The following is a 21658-nucleotide window of genomic DNA, read 5'->3' as shown; positions in this document are numbered from 1 at the left end:
TAGCATGGATCTTACTTGAGTAGTGACTGACTGATCCTGATACTTCAGTTCCAAACTAGATGGGCAGCTGATGAAGTTCAAACTTGATATGTATGACATTAAATTAAAAAAATTCTAGGTTTGGAGACCAGATGCCTGACCTGAGTCTCCATGCTAAGACATTGTCTCTCACCCAGTTCCTATCTTTGAGTCACTTCAAAGACTCACAGCCTTTTACAAAAAATAAACAAGAAGCCAATACCATTCAGGAAGGACTCTGGAATAACATAACAAGGATATATCATAGCTCTTCTCTAGCATTTTCCCAAGAAGTAAACATAAATATTTGCCAAATAATTGTATCCTGGGGAAATAGAAATACCCCATCTTCTCAGGGTTAGCTCTTAATGTTAACCCTTTGGGACTCAGAATATCATCATGATGAGTGGTTGGGTTAATGAAAGTCTATCCATCCCATGGTAGGCCCAGTAAGTTTCTGAATCTACCTGGTGGTGATTTCTCTAGTTCCCTTCTCTTCCCTCCACTGTAAATGTACAGTGAATCAGATATATCAAACAACCAGCAGATTCTCTAGTAAGTGCTACTACAGTATAAAGGGCCAAGCAAAAGCCCCTGAAGTGTACTCTTCTCATTAAAAGAGTAAACTCAAAGCAACACTGCATATCTAGTAAACCAGAGATTGGTGCCATTATCAAAAATGTGTGTGTGTGTGTGAGTGTGTCTCTGTGTGTGTGTGTGTGTGTGTGTGTGTGTGTGTGTGTGGTTTAACCTACCCATTTAAACTGAGCAGAACAAAAATGGGTCCTGGAAAATGTCATGGATTATGATAAACTTAACATAGTGGTGGCTCTGATTACAGCTACTGTTCTGGACATAATCTCTGCTGGAATAAATCATTACATGGGAAGCAGGGTACTGATACAGCAAATGTTCTTTTCTCTACACAATAACCAGACAACACCAGATGTAGCAGCCTTTTACCAGCACAGAGAGAAGAACACTTGTCCTATCTTGCCTCAGAACAACATGGACTTTATGATATAATTTAATCTGCAAGGAACTTGATTGTCTCACCATTCCATGGTCTTGATGACATCATGCTAACAGAACACAAACTAAGATTTAAAAAACTTCTGTGCCAATGTCAACTGAAAACCAATTAAAAATTATCATATAGTTGATATTAATACTTAGGGAAATCTTGAATTTATAAAAATCCATTTGATATATCGCCTCTAAGGAACTCATCTATTAAACAAATCAAGGTTTGTTAAATTAAATATTTAATGTTATATGTTGTAAGAATGCTTTAATATCTTATATTCCATTTGAAGAAACTTTTAAAAAGTTTCCCCATGTCAGAAACCCTTCTTTATGTAAAACAGTCTATGGAATAATCTGTACCTGCTAGTATGTTGCAACTTTCCAAATAAGTAAATTCCGAAGTTAAACAACTAAACCCTTGCATAGTCATATGTACTGGATTACGCTATGTCAACTTGCTTAAACTGGAAACTGTTTCCTAAAATCCCTTTTCCTTCTGATTTCATGTTAGAGTTCATCATGGGAGAACCTATTAAGGATTTGAAAGGCAGAAGTGAAGCAACAGCCTTTACTCTTGGAAAGTTGTCATGGTCTAATACGGTAACAAACAAGATGTGGAGATGCTCTGCAGATCCCAGATCCCATGCTCTGTGTGTCTACCTTGTCCTTCCAACTGCTGGCTCTGCTGACCTACAGCAACCTCAGGCCCCCATGAGACATTTGCTGTGTGGACTCACAGGGTTAATAGCTATATAGATATAACGGCTTTCCATAGATCCCTCCACAAGCCCCTGCTTCATGGTCCCATTTCAATGGCTGAAAGTATTTGGCTTCTTGGATTTCCCTTAAGTTCTGACTTACCCACTTGTGCCAATGTGTCAAGTGAACTAGTCAATGATTCTTGCCCTGATCTTCTGATTCCCTCTTCCATACCTTCATTTCCCTAGCTCTTCTCACATGTGTGTTAAGATTCAACTCCTTTAGTAAGCCCCTTATTCTCTAAAATACTCAAAGTGGCTCTGCTTCCATAAAACAGGCCTAAGTGATAAAATCTTTTTTTTTTTTCCTACTTCTACCTTTTAAACTTATGTATTCTTCCATTTGGTAGTAATATATAGGTTAGTTTTTATCCAGTTCGTTCTTAAATGCAGTAATCCCTACAATAATTCCAAGTAGTATACATTAACATGCCCATTTTTGAGAGAAGGAAATAAAGCTTAGATTTCTTAGTCAATTGGTCACCCACAACCCAAAGAACACTAAGTTAAAAAGCAGGAACTTGATTCTAGGTTCAACACTATTCCACAGGTGGACATAACAGTATAAGGACATCTGAAAATTCCCTCCACTATAAAATAACCAGAAAACTGGCCCAAAGTGTCAGAACCAATGTTTTCAGAACTCTGAAAATTAACCAAAGACTTGCAATAATACAGGAAGCATTTATTCAAGAGAAACGGCTAAATCTTGGTAGGAAGAGCAAGCTTCATGGCATTTCAACTTGTACCATTCCAACCCCCTCTTCTCCAGTTCTGTAGTAGCCTTGAAAACCAAGAGCCTGCAATCATCGTGATAATTAGTGGCCTGGCAGCCACTGGAGGGGGCAGAATGGATTTGAAATACTTTTAAAACTGCATTCCCGGAAAACTGTCATCATATTCCCAGTCTAGTGGTTCCCTGGAAAAGCTCACTTGCAAGACTGTCTTTATTTGACCTATTCTAAGCTTGCCCAGTGAAAAGCCTTTCAAAAAACAACTAGAAATGACTGATTAATTTTGCAGTTGCCTGAGGTGGTAAATAACAGTTGGGGCAAACAAATACAAAGAAACAAGACAGTATGTTTATACAGGGAAAAGGTAATCAACAGAAACTATCCCTGAGGATGCCCAGATATTAGACTTACTAAACGAACACTTAAAATCAACTATTTTAAGTAATCTCCAGTACAGGCATTAAGAATATAACTCAGGCCGGGGACGGTGGCTCATGCCTATAATCCCAGCACTTTGGGAGGCTGAAGCAGGCGGATCTCCTGAGGTCAGGAGTTTGCGACCAGTCTGGCCAACACGGTAAAACCCCGTCTCCACTAAAAATACAAAAATTAGCCGGGCATCGTGGCGGGCGCCTGTAATCCCAGCTACCCATGAGGCTGAGCAGGAGAATCGCTGAAACCCGGGAGGCAGAGGCTGCAGTGAGCCGAGATCACAACACTGCACTCCAGCCTGGGTAACAGGGCAAGACTCCACCTCAAAAGAAAAAAAAAAAAGAATTGTTAGAACAAAGGCATATTTTTATGATAAAATGTTCATTCCATCAAGAAAGATGTAACAATCACAAATACATGTGCCGCTAAAAGAACTCCAAATTGCATGAAGCAAAAACTGAAAGAACTAAAAAGAAAAATAAATAATCGAACAATAGTATTTGGAGATGTCAATACCTAACTTTTAAAAATGGACAGAAGAACTACACAAAAGATGTAAGTAGAAGACTTGAATAATGCTATAAACCAACTAGACCTAACAGACATTTAAAGAACACTCTAGCCAACAGCAGAATGCACATTCTTGTCAAGTGCATATAAACATTCTCCAGGATATACTATATGACAGGCCACAAAACAAGTCTCAGCAAATGTTGAGACAAAAGACGGAAGTCATACAAAGTATGTTCTCCAACCACAATTGGGATAAAATTCAAAAACAATAACAAAAGGTATTTTGCGGAAATTAAACAATATACTCTTAAATAATCAATGAAATGAAATTACAACAAAATTAAAAACACTTTGAGATTAATAAAAACAAAACCAAAATATGCTGAAACTTATGGGATGTAGCAAAAGCCTGATTCAATGGAAAATTATACCTATAAATGCCTATATTGAAAAAAAAGTTTTCAAATCAATAATCTAACCTTCCGCCAAAAGTCACTAGAAAAAGAACAGCAAACTAAACCCAAAGCAAGCAGAAGAAAGGAAATAAAAATTAGGGTATAAATTTAAAAAACAGAGGATCAAAAAATAATAGAGAAAATTAAAAAACCAAAAGTTAAATCTTTAAAATCAAACTACTAAAATTAGAAAGAAAAGAGGAGACATTACTATCAATCTAACAGAAATAAAAAGGATTACAGGGAAATACTATACTCCCCAGGTATCCTACACTGAAAATAGGATCCAAGGCTCAGACATCAAATCACACTCTCAAAGAATCTGCTTGTTTAAAAACACCACTCTACAAATATTTATTCTACTTCAAACTATACCGTATTATAGATTGTGAAGATTTACCAGAGTCTAATACCTAGTATTCTGCAACCATTGCAAAGAAGACAAAATAAATATAAACAGTTCCCAACTTACAATGGTCTGACATACAATTTTTTAAATTTACAAAGGTAAAAAAGCAATACACATTTGGTAGGCACTGTACATCAAGTACTCAAAAAATCATTCTGCTTTTCACTTTAAACTGCATAAGATACAGAACACTTTATTACAAAACAGGTTTTGTGTTACATTATTTTGCCCAACTTTAAGCTAATGTGTTTTGAGCACATTTAAGGTAGACTAGGATAAACTATGACGTTCAGTAAGTTAGGTGTATTAAATGCTTTTTATATTTATAATTATTTTCAACTTGGGTTTGTTGGGAGGTAACCCCATTGTAAGTCAAGAAGCATCTGTATACAAATGAAAAATGAAATCATAAGCAGGAAAATCTTCACATTTGGAAATGCTAGGGTACTCAGGATTTCATATATTTCCTCCACCAATTCCCACCTACCACAACTCTTTTAAAAACGAGGAACATGGTGGATGGTGTGTAACTTGTTGCTACCCAACAGTATCAGTTCCGGATATTCTATTCACTGCAGGATGGGTCTGAAGGGCCAGGGTGTGTAGTTTTCCAGAGAAGGTGAGAAACACCAGAGCAGTCACCCTGCTTGGTCTGAACTGACTTCTTCTTTCCTCAAATTCTATCCCACATTTTTGTGTTAGATAAGTTAATTCTTTCTCCTTGAGATCTTATACCTCTTCTTTCTGCCAACAAAATTATCTTTCCCAAGGGCAATGCTTGCAGTGTTTCCTTTCTTCAGCTAGTCATATTGCATTCCTCATTCTTCTTCACTCTTTCCAAAATGTTCTGTTTTCTCTGTCTTCCTCCACTTATCCACTCAATTTACATAATTTATGACCAAATAATGAGCTACAAAAGATGTGCCCAGTGAACATAAATAAAGTACCAGGGCCTACATAACATCACTTCTGCAATATCAAAATGTGAATGGCCAGAAATCTTCACAGAATGCAAAAGCTTTAGAATTTCTGGCTATGGGTTACTATTTCCCCACGGGAATATACAGATGTGCTTTTTTTTTTTTTTTTGAGATGGAGTTTCACTCTTGTTGCCAAGACTGGAGTGCAATGGCGCAATCTCAGCTCACTGCAACCTCTGCCCCTCAGGTTCAAGCAATTCTCCTGCCTCAGCCTCCCAAGTAGCTGGGATTACAGGCATGTGCTGCCACGCCCAGCGAATTTTTTGTATTTTTAGTAGAGTCAGGGTTTCGCCATGTTGGCCAGGCTGGTTTCAAACTCCTGACCTCAGGTGATCCATCCGCCTCGGCCTCTCAAAGTGTGCTGGGATTACAGGTGTGAGCCACTGTGCCCGGCCAGATGTGCATTATTATACGATGCAAGAAACTTTCCATCTAAATGTCTATTAAAAATAATAAAAATACATTCCCCAAACAAACAAAAACATATTTAAATGGGCAACTGATTGCCATGAACCTGCAGCGCTTGGACGAATCTTGTCAGATGCAAACTCCAAAGATCATTACCCACCGACATACATACAAATCTAAGCTGTTTCAACAATCTGTTGTAATCCCACATAACTAATTATTAATTTTAATACTTTTTTCCGGCAATGACTATGCGTAAGTAGTGAATCTCAGCATAAAGCTAAGTTGGCCGAGACTTAAGCAGAACCTGTGATTATAACCAGAATAACACGCTGTTTACTTGACCAGGGAAACCTGCACTATTTAGAGTAAGGGTCATACCCTAAATTGCCCAGAGATGCATGCCAATTTTTGAGATGAATGTAGTGGGCTGGTAGATGAGCATCCTAAGGAAAGAGTCACTGCTTAGCTCCAGCCAGTTAGGACACCGATGTGGGACTCTGGCCGCTCAGTGTTTCCACATCTTTCAATTCTTTAAGAGAGGCCAAGAAATCTAGAATTTTTTTAGGTGAGATATCCTTAAAATATTTATTTATGTATTTATTTATTTATTTCAAAACACTGTGTAAGGCAAACAAACTGCCTCTCTGGCCTATATTCACCCATAAGCTGCCAGTTTGCAACTTCAGATTTAGGTCATTAAACTCCCACCCCACAGTGGACATCACAGTTGCTTTTTTCCTGTTTAGCATCCCTTCCCTGATCTTCTGAAAATTGAACTCCTCTTCCCTGAGGAAAACCCACTCCATGCGTGGTCCAGGTAGTTCCTATCAGATGAGAGGGCAGAAGGCACATGACTCAAGCCCTTCAGTCTTCCACTGAATCTTTCTTTAGAGATGTGGAATTGACTATATTTTTCCACTGAGATTACTAACTTGGGTTTCCTGTGGCCATGACGTCTGCCTCAGGGAGAGAGCTACAAAGTCCTGATGATATCATCTGAGCCCCTGCAGGAGCTCTCATGCGAAGTCTACTAGAATTTTCAGTTGCAAGAACCAATAAAACTTCCTTTTTTGCCTAAGCTAGTATGTGTTAATTATTTTACAATCAAAAGAGTTTTAACATATTGCTTAAAAAATTGTGTTGCATAATCGAGTTTATAGACTTCCAACTACAAGAAGATCTGTGAGGATATATGTGCTTTTTTTTTTTTTTTTCCCCGAGACGAAGTCTCACCCTGTCACCCAGGCTGGCATGATCTTGGCCCACTGCAAACTCCACCTCCCAGGCTCAAACGATTCTCCTGCCTCAGCCTCCTGAGTAGCTGAGATTACAGGTGCCCACCACCATGCCCAGCTAATTTTTGTATTTTTAGTAGAGATGGGGTTTCACCATGTTAGTGGGATGGTCTCAAACTCCTGACATTGTGATCCGCCTTCCTAAGTGTTGGGATTACAGGCGGGAGCCACCTCGACCGGCCATGGATGTACGTGCTTTTAATCAGATAGTTCAAATGTCAAATCTACTTACTAAATGAATGACCATGAACAAGTTAAACTAACATTTTGAGAGTTTGTTCTTCATTTTTGGCTTACCTACCTCAGAGAGGCTGAACGATGCAGTAAGCCCTAAACTGTTTATCTTCTTCCTCAACTCCTTCCATTAGAAAACCAGACTGGAAAGCAAGACACTTGAGGTTGCCCTACCTCTAGGAAAAGGGGACTTGAAAGAGCTTCGAGGAACATTAATATTTTCCATAAATAATCACACTGGTCAACTGTGTAGTTTCTCCAAAAACAGAAAAATTGCCGTTATCAACTATTTAAATAGATGATTACAGAACTTGGCCAAGAAGAAGCAAGAAAGTGAGGTCAAAGAGAAAAAAATTACTGATAGTAGAAGATCAAAACTAAATTTTTCCACATTAGGCTAATTTCAACCAAACATTGGATTTTTTATTAAAAGTGTGGAAAATCACAGGAGCCCTAGAAATCTCAGACAGGAATCTATGCAAGATACAAACCAAGGGGATCATTGCTTTAGAACAGGACAGCAGAGAAAGAAATATGTAGCTAGAAATATGAGAGCCACATAGAATTTGGAATCTGTATATACTTTTATCTTAGCACTGTCTTACTAAAATATTCGCTCATGTATATCTATCATATCAGACTATAACTGTGTTGGGAGTAAGCTTTGTCTACTAGTCATCTTTGGAATATCCTTATCCAGCAAACAGTAGGTAGTCTATAAACGTTGGATGAACTCAACTGGAAATAATACTAAAGTCACAAAGGGCTAATGGTATTTTCTAAGGTCCTTCAGATTCTAAACAGAAACATAAAAGATCCTTCCCATTTGGGAACAACGGGAGAACTCCTTTAGGTGACATGCTCTAGCTAAAATCAATACTGAGTATCACCGTATGACTAAATTAGGACAGATCTAACAAAAATTTATCCTAGTAAATAGAGATGTCATATAACAGAATCTGAATTTCACATGCCCTTCTAACCAAATAGTGATAACTAGGAAGCAACGCTTCTTAGGACTATAAACATAGAGGAGCAAAATTGATGGTCTGAAAGGGGATTTTGGGTATCTGAGGGGTTCCCCATCCTGGTGGTGTATTTTCTGATCAAACAGTCCAGTGCTGAAAACTGAGAATTTCAGATATGTGCAAGCAAAGGAACTAATATATTGAAAACCTGCCATATTGGGGCTCATTTATATTTATGATGATATGGTTTTCTACAAGTTGCTATGTGGGAAATTTGAGATTTGCGGGAGGGAAGATCCTATCCTAAGCACTACTAGGATTCCAGGAAGCATTCTGTCAGAGGTGAAGCCTTGGGTTTGGGGTAAAGAATATGGGTGAAAAATGAAGCTAAGCCTCCAGTGAAAAGGTAGACAAAATATTTCAGGAAAATTTTTCATACTTGAGTGAGAAGGAATGATCAAAACAAACTACCCTTTTTGGCTGTGATCTGTGCCTAAACTTTGTGAATTAGCGGAAATTTTGTGAATTAATGGAAAGAATTAAAATTCTAATGTGTGATAAGAGTGGTTCTTATCTGATCTTGCATCTGGTCAGTATATTAGGAAGCGAAACTGGCAGATCAACAACTATAGGAAGCCCTCCACGTAAAAAATGAAGGGGAAAAAAACAAGCTCTAGACCCAGAAATGATTCCAACTATGAAGAGCATCTTTGAGGACTACATGAAGAGCAAAATTAGGCTTAATAAACACAGGTTTGCTCCAGGGGAATGGAGAAAAGGCAGGCTAAGAACTTAAGGTTCCCCAATTAGCCAGATTTGGCCTCTTGACAACAGCTTTAGGATTTAAAAAAAAAAAAGGCACACATGGGACTCACAAAACATTGGCCATAGTCTAATTCTAGCCTTCTACCTTGAAGCAGAGAGCAAAAATGGATTCTGATTCTATTGAAGAGGCTGGTTCTCAACAGGGAGACAGACCACTGAAAGGTGCTCTACGTCCTCAATATAGTACATAAAGATGACAGGGGCACAGCTGACAGAACTCCAAAGCACGTTTCACTCTCACCAAGAACAACCCTTTTAGCAGAATGGCAATTTACTCCTAGTGTAAATTCTTATTCTATGAGCAGCAACTGAGAGCTGACAAGTGCAAAACGCTTTGCCCCACCCGTCAGACACTCCCAGCTAGACTTCTGTGTGGTGGTGCCTACTCCCACTTACTCTCTCATGGAGCCAAATGTTCACTAATTGTTTTTCACAGTTATATGTGTGACAACACCATGCTCTGGCTTGATTTTTTTAAAGTTACTTGCCAACATAAATACTCAAGGTCCAATATGAAACAGAGTAATTAAAAACAGGCCTTATTATTCAATTAGTTGATCATCTCTTATTTGCATTACTAATTTATATTTTCAATTATTTTGCCTATTTTTCTCAATCAAGTGAGCACAACAGGTTTTAACTTACAAAGCTAATATCCAATTTTTAAGGGATTAACAATAACCACGACAGGAGGCAGGTGTGGGGAAAGGGGTACCGGCTTTAAAGGAAAGAAAGGTCTGAGCTCATATTCCAAAACTGCCACTTAGTAATGCTAATCAGTAAAGCGAAAAAAAAAAAACCATATTTTGTGAGTTGTTATGAATAGCATATGACAATTATAAAATAATTATATAAAGAATGCGGTACATATAAGGCACTCAAAATATAGCATTACATAATAATATGCTCACAGTGTCCTTAGCATTTACTGAGCAAGAATCAAAATTCTTGAAGGTTTGCTCCTATTTCTACTCCTAAAGTTAGAAGGTTCAAATGGGAGCAGAGGAATCTCACAATTTGTTTTTGGAGAGAGAAGAGTAAAGCAGTGGTTGGAGAGGTATCTTCTGCCACCTGCAGATATTCATAAGGAGTGTCCTACATGGAAATTGCTTCAATGAGATAACTATTCAGTGATCACTTACTAGTTACTCATCCAGCAAATATGATTGACTTCTTGCTACATGCCAGAACTTTGCTAGGTTCTGGGGCAACAGCTGTTTTTTGTTTTTCATTTTTTTTTTTTTTTTTTTTTAATGGATTGTCGCTCTGTCACACAGGCTGGAGTGCAGTGGCACGATCTCGGCTCACTGCAACCTCCACCTCCCAGGTTCAAGTGATTCTCCTGCCTCAGCCTCCCGAGTAGCTGGGACTACAGGCGCGTGCCACCATGCCTGGCTAATTTTTTTTTTTTTTTTTGTATTTTTAGTAGAGACAGAGTTTCACCGTGTTAGCCAGGATGGCCTCCATCTCCTGACCTCGCGATCTGCCCGCCTCAGCCTACCAATGTGCTGGGATTACAGGCTTGAGCCACCACGCCTGGCCAACAGCTGTTTATTTTAATAGACACGGGTCTGGTTCTTAAGCAGCTTACATTTAGTAGATCAGATGAACCAACAAATGGGGTACTAGAGTAGTTTGGGTGCTATAGGAGTACACAGGTGGACAGCACCACAAAATGTGGGAGGAAAGTATCTGGGAAGGCTCTCTGTAGACAGCAATCTCCTAAAGAATAAGTAGCAGTTAGCTGAAGGAAGACAAACGTTCTAGACAGACAACAACAATTACAAAGGTCTGAGGTGAGATGGTGCTGCAAAATCAAGAACTTACAAGTAGTTTCATTCAAGTTATTAAAGTTCTGCTGGAACTTCAGGTGCAACCTGAATGACAGAGTAGGTATGAAGCAGGGTAAAAGAGGAAGGAGAAAATGCAGTTGGCAACGGAAACAGGAGCCAGATCATAAAGTGAGGCTGGGCGCGATGGCTCACACCTGTAATCCCAGCACTTTGGGAGGCCGAGGCGGGCGGATCACCTGAGGTCAGGAGTTCGAGACCAGCCTGGCCAACACGATGAACCCTCATCTCTACTAAAAATACAAAAATCAGCCAGGTGTGGGCCACACACCTGTAATCCCAGCTACTCGGGAGGCTGAGGCAAGAGAATCGCTTGAACCCAGGAGGTGGAGGTTGCAGTGAGCTAAGACCGTGCCACTGCACTCCAGCCTGGGCGACAAGAGCGAAACTCCATCTCTAAATAATAAATAAATAAATAAATAGATAGATAGATAGAAAGATAGATAGATAAATAAAATTGTCTGTAAGCCACTCATTCGAAACAGCTCAGACTTAACCCTGGAAACGGAGAGAAGTTACTTGGGGTGAGAATGACACGGCAAATTTGTCTTTAGGAAGACTATTCTGGTTATAGTGTGGGGAAAGAACTTCTGGGAAAATCTTTTAAACTGTATAAAGAATCTCTAGGATACAAGGGAAAAAAAAAGCCCCCAAAACAGGAAATTCAAACCAACTGCTAAAAAAGTCTCAGCTGTTTTAGAAATACAACGTTAACTTGCAATTTAAAGGAAAACTTTTTAAGAGTCCATGATTACAATGATCTGCAAATGCAGCATAATAAAAGATATGACCATGTAATCTCAGGGAAGCCTTGCTTCCTAGAAACAAGAGAAAACAAGAGAGGTCCCAACCCTTCTCTATCCCTAACTACTCACCCTCAGCCTTTGTCTCTCATTTAGAATCAAATTTGCTCAACAAAGTAAGAATACATCCATCAGCTAGGGGAAATTGCTATAAGTGGGTCAGATAACCTTTAAATACTAAATACTAACAGGTGAAAACCAGTTCTGATACCAACGTCGAGCAAAATTAATCTTCGCTATTTTGCCTATGGTCATTAAATAACAAGAATGTATGCAGGTAGTTTCTAAGCCAGAATTTCTAATACCCTACAACAGCAGGGTGTAAACATGAGCACCAGAACAAAATAATTAGAATTAAACATTTCTCCAAATTCACCTTTTAAAAATAAATTATGCCAATTGAGCATTAAATGCAAGGATTACAATTTCACAGACTTCTAGTTAAATCAAAATGTGGTGACAACTACTGGCACATGACCAAAAGAATATCAGCTGTTTTAGAAATAAAACACTTGCTTCTAAATTATAGCAAAACTTTTTTGGGTCTGTGGTTTAAAAAATCTGCAAATATAGCATAAGAAAAACAGGTAAAGGAGGTCTTTTATGGGTTAAATAAAATACTAAAATCAACTTTTAAGATCAAGATTTTGGGGGGTGTTTGGCTAAAACTCACAAAAAACTTAAGACAAAGTAGATGACTATACATGTCTAAAATTGTAAATATGCACATTTTCTAGAGGATTTAGAAACAGAAGCATTTGTCATTATTACAGACAATTCTTTTTTTTTTTTTTTTTTTTTGAGACAGAGTCTCGCTCTGTCACCAGGCTGCAGTGCACTGGCACGATCTCGGCTCACTGCAAGCTCCGCCTCCCGGATTCACGCCATTCTCCCGCCTCAGTCTCCCCGGTAGTTGGGACTACAGGCATCTGCCACCACGCGCGGCTAATTTTTTGCATTTTTAGTAGAGACGGGGTTTCCCCATGTTGGCCAGGATGGTCATGGTCTCCTGACCTCGTGATTCACCTGCCTCGGCCTCCCAAAGTGCTGGGATTACAGGCGTGAGCCACGGCACCCAGCCTATTACGGACAATTCTTACAAGGTCATGTACACATTTAAAAAAATAATAATAATCACAACTGCTTAGGGAGACATAGTCAAATCCCTTCTCTGAAGGGGATGGATTCATTATGTTTTTTCTCCTGCAATTAAGGAAAGTCTCATCTTTCCATACTTTCTAAAAATAATTAAATTAATATTCTAAAATATGTTTTGAGTATTTGTGATTTACCAACTTGTTTATTTCAAATATTACTATTTCAGAAACTACCATATTTTTATATAAAGTTATTACTTATTTCCTGGCCAATGTAAAAAGACTAGCACAGTAAAGAATGATGCAGCGGGAACTACATCAGACTGGAAGTCAAGATATTCATTCATCCACTCATTCCTTTGTTAAACAAACATCTGAGTACTACTTTAGTGTCAGACAATGGGCACTAAAAAGATATTTAAGTCGCCGAAGAAATACATTACTATATTTCATTAAATTTGAGATGCTATCAGTTGTAAGACAAACTCTGTCAATGAAAGAAAAAATGGTTTTAATTCATAACCTAATGCCTCTTGTTTGCTTTGATTTTTTTCAATCTATTCAGAAAAATTTGGCAATTCTTCCCGCCTTCAATACGTTGATTGACATTTTAAATGACAACCTTTCTTTATACATCTCAGTACAAAACAAAGCTTCATCTACTTTTGGGTATCCTTCTTTCTTGGCTCCCATAAAGCACTTGGTTGCTGCTTTTAAAGAAAAGTAAATGGAATTGGGATGATTTACCCAGTGGCAAATGTTTATTTCAGTAACACCAAATTTTCATTTCTCTACTTTGGTTTTCTTTTTCTCTGTATTCAATAACTTTTTGTTTCAGTGCCAAATCATAATGAAATCCTTTTGAAGATATTTTAAATGGCAATTAAACACAACATATGTAGTGCTGACACCGTGTCCACAACTCAACTGAAATGGTGGCCTAAATGTAGCTATAATTAGCTTTCACATGCATGGGTATGGACAACCTGACAGGACAGTCACCTGACTTAGAGCAAAAGGAAGATGCCATCAATTGTTAAATACATTCCAATTTTAGAGACATTAAAATATGAAGAAAAAACATCTCATAGAATCATAGCAAGTAATGGCAGCAAGCACTCATGTCACATTATGAGGTAAACACCATTGTATGTACTTTACACACATTATCTCACAAAAACCTATAAAGCAAATAGATTAAGTGCTTCCAGATGAGGAAACTAAGACAAGGAAGATAGATGAAAGCAACTTGCCCAACATCACAAAGCTAGCATGAAGCAAGGCTGGCATTTGACTACCAGCAGCCAGAGACCAGAGGCTATGCTTTTAGCCACCATGCCATACTACCTTACAAGTAGTCAATAACCAGCTTGTGATCTGAAGCAAATCATAAGGGAAACCTTTCCTTATTTACAGAAGAAGGGAGCTAGAATGGATGTTTATGGGGTTCTTTTCCAGGATAAAAATATTATAACTCTATCAATCTTTTTTTGAGATAGGGTCTTGCTCTGTCACAGAGGCTGCAGTGCAGTGGTGTGATCACAACTCACTGTAGCCTTAACCTCCCAGGCTCAAGTGATCATCCTCCCTCAGTCTCCCAAGTAGCTAGGATTACAGGCATGCACTATCACACCCAGCTAATTTTTAATTTTTTAATTTTTTTTTTTTTTTTGTAGAGATGGGGTCTCACTTGGTTGCCCAGGCTGGTCTTGAACTCTTGGGTTCAAGCGATCTTCCCACCTCAGCTTCTTGAGGTGTTAGGATTACAAGTGTGAACCACCATGCCCAGTCGATAATCTTCCACAGTAAAGCTTTGTTCTTATTCTGGTTTCTCCTTAAGTCAATACAATTCAAAGACCTTCACTGCCATTAATCGATTAGTGAAAGAAATGCAACTTTCACTATTAAACTAAAATAGACATACTTAGGAAGGTATTTAAGAAAAACACATGCTTGAACCACTATTGCTCTTTTTTAGGGTGATGGCAAAAGGTTGACTGTAGGTATAAATGATCTAATTTGTGGGCTTTACTCTGCTTGCCTGTGTAGTCAACTTAAGTCTTTTGAATTTTTAATCCAAAATTTAACATATGATTTCAATGTGTCAGTTTTTAAAGTGACCTACAACGCAGAGCCCCTTATGCTTCTTAAAATTCTGTTTATGTATGAGGGGAAAAAACAACTGATTAATAACAGATGCAAATATTGCAACATTTTCCCTCCTGACCCAATTTCAGGGTGGAATTAAATGTGCATTACACACTTGACAACTCTTCTGCCTCCAGAGGGGTCATCACCCCTTTGGATTTTCTTTTACAGACCAAGCCAACTGCTCCCACTCTCTCTCCTAGGTAACCTCCCTTGAGGCCCACAGCATCTGATCATCAGGCAACCCAGTGATCATTAAAATAATTCCAAATATTTCACTTTGAAGTCATCCTACGGGAGAAGGTGAGTAAAGGAAAGAAACGAAAATGCCACGTCTTCAAAGCTCTTGTTAGTCTCTTACATGTCAAATCCCAATCTCAGTCCACTTTTCTCTTCTATACACATACCACCACGCATACACATAAAATAATCTGTCCCAATGGAAATCAGAGAAAACATTTAAAAGTTTTCTGGAAAAAAGTGAAAAAAAGCAATATAAGTGAACACTGGCAAAAGTGGGCTTGAAAAACAAAACAAGTGAGAAGATGCTCCCAGAGGGAAGGCTCTCACCAGTACATCAGATTTGACTATTACGTACCTTTCCATGCTGCCCGGCTCTTTCATAACAAATGACAACATCTTCCCACATTTCTAGCTTTTCAAATATCTGAAGGGCTGAACTGGTACATCCCAACTCAAAGAGCAAACTTGCAAGTTGGCGCTAGAAAAATCAAGTTGAAATAATTAATACTTCTTGGTGTAAAGAAAGATTCCTGTTTCACTTCCAAGTATACCTAATCTGCCTTTTTAGGGGTCTGCTTATTGTAATAAATGTATAATTTCTAGAATCTCTACTACTTAGAAGTTTGTAATAATTCAATACATACCTTTACTTTAGAAAACAAGCCTCTTTATAGGGTATAAGGAATTAAAGAACAATGTAGAAACTGTTGAAAATACTAAATATATCCAATTTTTTTCTAAGAACTTAAAAAGCAAAAATCAGTATTTCTTTTTTACCTAGACAGTCTGTATACAACAATCTCAATTGATGAGGCTGAGATCCAATAAATTAATTTTTAAAACTCTGAGCAGTCAATAGAGATGACATAAAATCTATGCATTAGCCCTGCTGAATTTTATTCAGAAGGGCATCATATCTAGCTCTTTCTCACTCAAAGCTACTTAGATTTATTTCAAGCACATTCTAACAAACTTAGCTTCCTAATTTCCCAGTCCCTGGCAGACTAAAAAGAGAGCAAACTGAGTTAAGGTCAGTGAAGGTTAAACATATTTAAAAATAAATATATTATGGTTTGTAAGTGTTAACACCTGCACAAATGGTAAAAAAAAATTTAAAGGTTTAAAAAAGTAGGTAAGGTTAGAATAAGGTATAGTTTCATATTAGAGAGAGCTGTGCTGCTCTCTCGTAAGTATACTTTTACTACTCTGAAAATTCAATACATATTTAAGAGTTAAGCCCAGAAAATCCAGGACTGACAATATCAGAAAGTAAATGAAATATACCTAAAAATTATAAGCTACAGATTATCAAAGTAAATAATGAGAATGGTCCAATACATCAGTAACCCATGAAATACAGGAGAATTTGGCTATTTTAGAGAATATAATTGGACATTTTCAAAAACTGCCCATAGCATGTGAGAGCTGGAATAAATCTTAGTGCTTATGCAGTGAGCAGTATATCTTCATTTAACAGATCAAGAAAGTTGATGACATCCAAGATGATATGGCTAGCTAGTAGCAAAGTAGAGACTAATTCTCTTTTTATAATAAACTGTTCTGTTATTTCTCAATCTTTAAAATAATATACAAAGATATGGTTAGTCCCCATGATGCCAGAAAAAGTAATTAACTTCCTAATGAAAAAGGATCCTTATCTAACTGCCTGAAGATCCTGAAATCCACAGCTTGCTAAGCAGATAAGCATTTGGCCTAAATTCAGTTTGAACAGTATTTAAGTTTCCTAATGTTTCTGTTCAGAAAAAGATAAAAAGCAACACCCACAATAGATACATTTTGTCATAACAGCTCATTCTGAAATGTTTATCCACCAAACCACATAATATAAAGCACCTAACAAATTTCACAGATCAGAGTCAAAAACACACTAAAAAATTCCAGCTGTTAACACATTCTTAATGAAGAAGCTATTCCTTTTGAGATATCATAAAGCTTTTTTACTTGTCTATGTTTTATTGAGGTTCCTTCAATATGTAAACTGAACTCCAACGCATAATAAACCTCCGAGTTCACCCTGTGTTTAAGAATATAACCTACTCTAAGAAGTCTTACAATAGGGATTTTGAACAATTGGATGGTGGGTTGGCATTTATGTTTCTAACTCACTACCTATGTGTATGATCCATGATAGAGAGGACAGAAAACTGATTAAAATGGCAATAGTAGATAAATCATCTGTAATCCCCTGGCTGGCTCCATCTGACTCCACTTAACCTCTCTGCGACTTAGCTTCCTCACGTGTAAAACAGATATTTTTAAAAATTGTTGCAATAAAATAAGAGAACATGTGTGGAATACAGAATAAAATGTATGCATCATACTAAGTATGCAGTAAAAGTTGGTTGTTATTAGCTGATATAATTACAACCCAATGAAAAGCTAAGGAAAAGAGGTAAAGTAGACTAAATGTGAGGAAATTAGAAACCTAGTTCACGTACACTTGTGTGATCAACACTGGAAAGCTAATTGCACTGAGCCTCAATTTCTTCTCTGTAACATTAAGAAACTGGACCAGGTGTCTAAGTTATTTTCGGTGCTAAAATTTTACAAAATAGGGAGTTACACCTATAATACAGGAGAACCATGTAGACAAGGGGCCAGAATCCCCACCTCAGCATGTGGATTAGGAGCTACAGTAGGTATTCTCATACCCTCAGGAAGAAGAGAATAGTCATGTGTATCTCACAACATAAAGTATACCAAATAAATGCTTTCTTTTGCTTTTTGTAAGCAACTTGGTTAAAAGGTTCCTCCTTTGGTAGAAAGTCCTTAAAATAATTTTAGTATAAGAAATTATTTCAAAGTCAGGTATGGTAGTGCATATCTGTAGTCTCAGCTGCTCAGGAGGCTGAGGCAGGAGTGATTGCTTCAGCCCAGGGGTTCAAGGCTGTAATGCACAATGATCACGCCTGTGAATTGCCACTGCACTCCAACCTGGACCATAAAGCAAGCCCTCATCCCTTAAAAAAAAGTTACTTTGAAAATGCAAGCACTTATGATTCTCCTATAATTTAATTTCTAGGATTCTATTTCATACAGTTTTAAATTCTTTTAAAAATGTTTTATGAGTCTAATATCACTTTAATCAAAATAGCAATTTGAAGTAGTTAGCAATTCCCAGGTAGATACATTTATTATATCAGCAAAATATTTGAAAATTCAAACATAAATTGAAATCATCAATTTATAATGCATTTACCTTTCTAATGCCAAGTATTTTCCATATCCAATGACAAACAACAAAATTACCTGAATGGCCCAGTGAGGTGGTACTTGACAGCAATAGAAAATCTTTAGGCGTTCCAATACAGATGTAGTTTTATCTTCAAATTGGTCTGCAAGAGCCTTAAAGAACATATATCACAATCAGAATCTATATGTATAACTTGTAATATAAATAAGTCCTTACTGTAATAGTTATACAAATGCACATATAAACAAGAACTTAAGTCATTTTCATAAGGTGATAGGATGTGTGAATTTTTTCTTGAATTTCTTTAAATGTTCAAAAAACTTTAAACCTAATCCACATTTACATAAACATGTACAATAAAAACTTACCAGAAAAAGTTTTCATTTCCTATAATAGTTCTTTCAAAGAACTAGCCTTATTGATAAGCCTTTTTACTTCTTCTATGAAGAACTGTTCTTTAGCATATCTATTTCACAACATAATGCCACTTTGACAATGGCACTTTATAATATAAATCAGAGAAAAATTATATGAAGAATTCTCTTTAGGATTATTTGCTCAGGAATAAAATTAAAGGAAAAAGTAGCCTATTTGATCACAGAGAGCAAATCCTCTCCCTCTTCAGCAACAGAGCAATACAGCTGGACACTCACTCAGGTGAGACCATCTGTATAGTGCAGTGGGCAGCTGCAACCCACATACATGAAAGAATCCCTCTGATGTACTGAAATGTCTAGAGTGGTACTGAATAACTAAACTCTCAGAAGCTGCATCAAGAAGCAAACCAACAAGACCAAAATAGCTGACTCTGAGACGAGGTACCAGGGCCAACTGCAAAGTCAAAGGCTAGCGCTATCCAGTGGTCAAGTGATCCATCATAGAAGAGATCAGCATCAAAGTGAAGGAAGACACATTGTGAGATTGCTAGAGAAACATGTGGACAGCAGCCCCATTATCATGATCATTTTCTCTTGCCTCTTCATTTGCCATTCAGTTTACATTAAGTGTTCATATTTTTCCGATATTATACACTTACATCTTCTCTCAACTGAGAATTATCAAGATCTTTTTTCTACAATGCAGTACTAAAATTTTATCTTTTTTGCCAGTTGACTAGTTTTCACAGACCTCTCTTATGAGGATTAGATGGTAGTAAGAAGTCAATGTTAATTTTCTGATTTTATTACACATACTGGGTTATGTAGGAGAATGTCCTTGTCACATTTGAGGACAATGAAGCACCATGTTGGCAACTTACTCTCCAAAACTTCGGGATGCATAAGACAGTTGCACTGTTCTTGCAACTTTTTGGTAATTTGGAAACTGTTTAAAATTTTCACAAAATTAATTTTTTAAATGGAAAATTTCAAAAAATAGTAAAAAAGGTAGCAAGTCCAAGCCTCCGAAGAAAAAAAAGGACAGGAATCTACCATGTCCTGGTAAAAATCTAAGACAGGGAGACCAGTTTCTGAGCAGGGAGGTTTCTCCTAAATTGAGAGTTCTCTATTTTACACTGGGTGGGAGATACATTTATCAGCCTAAGAATATCTTGTAGTATGAGCTCAAGTGTGAAAAAGCATACATTACACAAAACTTCATTGACAATCCAAGATGTTATTCAGTCAAGTCAGTCAGAGCAAACTGAGACATAACCAGACTCCTAGACCATCTTGGTCAAAATATGTTTAAAGCTTTTTGGCCTTACTTCACAGAAACTTAATAGCAAAAAGATTGCATGCTGCTGCCCAAAGCTGTTTAGTTGTGGGAGGGAGGGTAGAGAAGAATAACTTCTGGCTGTATACATATGGTTACAATACATAAATAAAGAGATCACTGAGTTACTTCATAAAAGGGGAACAAATTACTTCATAGAGAAGGAACACATTTTTATCAATACAGTTTTTTTTTTTGGAAAGAAAAAATAACTAATGCTCTCTATTAATAATAAAAACAAAAGCAACACTGTATAATTTACTGTTACTAACACCTAACAACATGCAAAAAATGTATTTTCAAAAAACTCATGTTGTTGGCTGTAGTTACTGCAACTAGCTAAAGCATAAGAGGTACTCAGTAAATATTTCCTCATTTACTAATAAACACATTTATTATGTATTTCAGATACTCTCAGATACTTTTGGATGATCTCAGAGTATCTAAGTGCCTCTTATAACTCTCGGATACTCTCCAAAATGGCAAAGCCCACTGAAGACAGTGCAGAGAACCAACACTCATTTGACCTGGATACCATGAATAAGCCCCCATACAAAAACCTGACTAAGCTATATGCATGAGAAAGATCAAAAACAGAATTCTAGGTTGGGTGCCACCCCAAGCACTTTGGGAGGCCAAAGTAGGAGGATCACTTGAGCCCTGGAGTTCAAGACCAGTCTGGGCAACATGGTAAGACCACATCTCCACAAAAAATCTTTTAAAAATAGCCAGGGTTGGTGGCATGGACCCATGGGTCCAGCTACTTAGGAGCCTGATGCAGGAGAATCACTTGAGCCCAGGGAGGTCACGGCTGCAGTGAGCTATGTTTGTGCCACTGCACTCCTGCCTGGGTGACAGAGCAAAGCCCTGTCTCAGAAGGAAAAAAAGGGGCCAGGCGCAGTGGCTCACGCCTGTAATCCCAGCACTTTGGGAGGCTGAGGCAGGTGGATCAGGAATTCGAGACCAGCCTAGCCAACATAGTGAAACCCCGTGTTTACTAAAAATACAAAAATTAGCTGGGCATGGTGGTGCATGCCTGTAATCGCAGCTGAGGCTGAGGCATGAAAATGACTTGAGCCCAGGAGGCGGAGGTTGCAATGAGCCGTGATTGCACCAATGCACTGCAACCTAGGCAACAGAGTGAGACTCTGTCTCAAAAAACAAACAAAGAAACAAAAATGCAAAAAAACCCACAAATACACACAAAACGGAACTCTAGGCTATTTTCACTCCTGCACAGAAAATATTTCTTCCTACCTTAGGCATGACAACCATCTACATAAAATTTAACTACCAATGAAAACTAAGAACATTAAATTAATATACAAAAGTTAAGGCTTGGCCAGGCGCGATGGCTCACCCCTGTAATCCCAGCACTTCGGGAGGCCGAGGTAGATGGATCACTTAAGGTGAGGAGCTCTAGACCAACCTGGCCAACATGGTGAAACCCCATCTCTACTAAAAATGATCAGCCGGGTGTGGTGGTGCAGGCCTGTAATCCCAGCTACTTGGGAGGCTGAGGCAGGAGAATT

At 37.8% G+C, this 21658-nt stretch overlaps 1 protein-coding gene and 1 long non-coding RNA gene across 4 annotated transcripts in view; one reads left to right on the top strand and one right to left on the bottom strand.

Moving 5' to 3' along the window:
* The window catches only part of TTC27 (tetratricopeptide repeat domain 27), a 179743-nt gene that overhangs the window by 65083 nt on the left and 93002 nt on the right, over positions 1-21658 (bottom strand). For all 3 annotated transcript variants that reach the window (XM_003908490.3, XM_009183967.2, XM_021924742.2), the window contains 2 exons: positions 18470-18565; positions 15555-15677 (listed from right to left, as the gene is read on the bottom strand). In XM_003908490.3, the coding sequence (XP_003908539.1) occupies positions 15555-15677; positions 18470-18565 (219 nt within the window). The remainder of the gene's footprint in view (positions 1-15554; positions 15678-18469; positions 18566-21658) is intronic.
* LOC103876841 overlaps positions 1176-21658 on the top strand; it is a 60610-nt gene continuing 40127 nt past the window's right edge. The window contains exons 1-3 of the long non-coding RNA XR_002516596.2: positions 1176-1265; positions 1556-1644; positions 15160-15259. This is a non-coding gene — a long non-coding RNA (uncharacterized LOC103876841). The remainder of the gene's footprint in view (positions 1266-1555; positions 1645-15159; positions 15260-21658) is intronic.

This window comes from Papio anubis, chromosome 14 (assembly GCF_008728515.1).
Source record: "Papio anubis isolate 15944 chromosome 14, Panubis1.0, whole genome shotgun sequence".
NCBI classification, from domain to species: domain Eukaryota; kingdom Metazoa; phylum Chordata; class Mammalia; order Primates; family Cercopithecidae; genus Papio; species Papio anubis.
Note: the sequence above shows the minus strand (reverse complement) of the source record. Positions and strands in the feature narration are given on the sequence as shown.